Raw genomic sequence first — 1,669 nt, 5'->3', positions numbered from 1 at the left:
GTCCCTTCATCATCTCCAGTCCAGCTTCTCTGCTGTTCTGCCCTCCTCCTTCCATCCCTCTTCCACCCAGTCTAATCCGTCTTCCGATAGGGGGCTCACGCCCACCTCTGGCTCTCCTCCACCCCTTTACCTTTTCTGTTCCTCCCCACCTCCCCTTTCCTGTCACGGTCTTCTGACCCATGGAGTATCGATTAGAAGGATACTGCTTTGACCCAGAAGCCTGGGATATGCTGGATGATAAGGTCTCTGCGCTCCAGGAAGGGTCTTCGCATCTGGATGAACTTGCGCTTGAGACGCAGGAAGGCCTTGCCTGCCTTGATGTTCACCGCCTCCAGATCCAGCTGAATATCCTCCAGTGCCTGCAGGATGCTCTCCATCCTCTCAGCATTTCTCTCTCTGCTTTCCCTCTTCACCTTCCTCTGCTTCCTCCTCCGCCGCCGCCGCCGCCTCCTGCTGCTCCTCATACTCTCCTGCTCATCCTCATCCTCATCCTCTACTATGATGATCGCCTCTTCCTTGCTCTTTGGGTCAACTAATCTCTGGGGCCCCCACCCCACTGCACTACAGGTTTCTAGGGCCCCCTCTCCACCAAAACTGCTGGGCTGCACAACCTGAAAATCGATTTCCAGGCTCCCCCCGGAGGCCTCAGGAGTGGGGAGTGCTTCTAGGCTCTCCGTGGGCGGGGGCGCCTCCCCATACCCCGACTCGATGGTAGGATCCCAGCCGGGACACTCAGCACCGAGCGTGAAGTATGCGCGGATCCCCCCCTCCTCGAGAATGACATAGGGAGGCGGCGGGGGCAGCGCGGGGCCCAGTCCCACCCCCCTCATATCGGCCAGCACCTGTGCCGCCTCCGTTTCCTCCTGGAGCCTCGGGCGCTGCTGGGGTGGAGGCAGCGGCAGTCGGAGGAGCGGCGGCGGCGGCGGCGGCGGGGGCGGGTCGCGCTGTGGAGACTCGGAGCTGCTCAGGCGACGGGTTTTGGCCGGAGGCCCCTCATCTGGGCGGTCCATGGCGACCGCACTCGTACAGCTCAAGGGACTCGCACTCGCCCCTTCGCTTTTAGCCGCGTCGCTGCCGCTAGTCGCACCGGGAAGCGGAGCTGTGGAGACTCACGCAACCAGCTCTCCTCACCACCTCGCTCTGGCGTTCCCTCCCACAGCGCCCGCTCTACTCCCTCCGCGCCAATCGCCGAAGCCCCGCCCGCTCCTGACGCAGGGATCCGCTCGGCCTGGCCATTGGCTGCCGGCCGCCGCGGCGGCGCTCGCGCTCCCGCGACCCCTGCCCGCTCTCACGCAATCTGCTTGCCAACACCACACATCATCAGTTTCCGATTGGTTCCCCTCGGGCCCGCCAATCAACGGGCTGACTCCCCCAGCGACGGGAGGGAAACTGCAGGGCGATTGGCTGCGAGGAAAGCTGGGGAAGAAGCCCCTCTCCCTCACCCTCTCAGCGTTTTATCCAATGGGAAAAGTACCAGTGGTTCTGAAGAGCAAAAAACGAGACGAAAAACAAACGCAGGCGCTGAGCAGGATGTGCTCACGTGAAATTGGGAGAGCCTCGTTATCGTTCCCCCCGCCCCCCTCCCCTCAGCAACTACGCACTTTTAAAATCTGCCCCTTCCCCCATTTCCTTCAACTCCTTCCACCACCCACGCTTCTGCCCCTCCCCC

The 1,669-nt window shown here is 62.5% G+C and overlaps 1 protein-coding gene across 1 annotated transcript; it reads right to left on the bottom strand.

Moving 5' to 3' along the window:
• Positions 1-121: 121 nt before the first annotated feature.
• On the bottom strand, positions 122-1,610 carry LOC108525167 (testis-specific Y-encoded-like protein 2). Its single transcript, XM_017866230.1, has one exon. It carries the CDS (start codon positions 1,008-1,010, stop codon positions 192-194), a length of 819 nt encoding a protein of 272 aa, XP_017721719.1. The 5' UTR covers positions 1,011-1,610; the 3' UTR covers positions 122-191.
• Positions 1,611-1,669: the final 59 nt, after the last annotated feature.

The sequence above is a fragment of the Rhinopithecus bieti genome, unplaced genomic scaffold (assembly GCF_001698545.2).
Source record: "Rhinopithecus bieti isolate Rb0 unplaced genomic scaffold, ASM169854v2 scaffold_13305, whole genome shotgun sequence".
NCBI classification, from domain to species: domain Eukaryota; kingdom Metazoa; phylum Chordata; class Mammalia; order Primates; family Cercopithecidae; genus Rhinopithecus; species Rhinopithecus bieti.
The sequence above is the reverse complement of the archived record's forward strand: the minus strand, read 5'-3'. Positions and strand labels throughout refer to the sequence as shown.

Excerpts from the sequence above, each read along its gene's own strand:
- LOC108525167 (XM_017866230.1), bottom strand. The coding sequence starts at position 1,010 with ATGGACCGCCCAGATGAGGGGCCTCCGGCCAAAACCCGTCGCCTGAGC.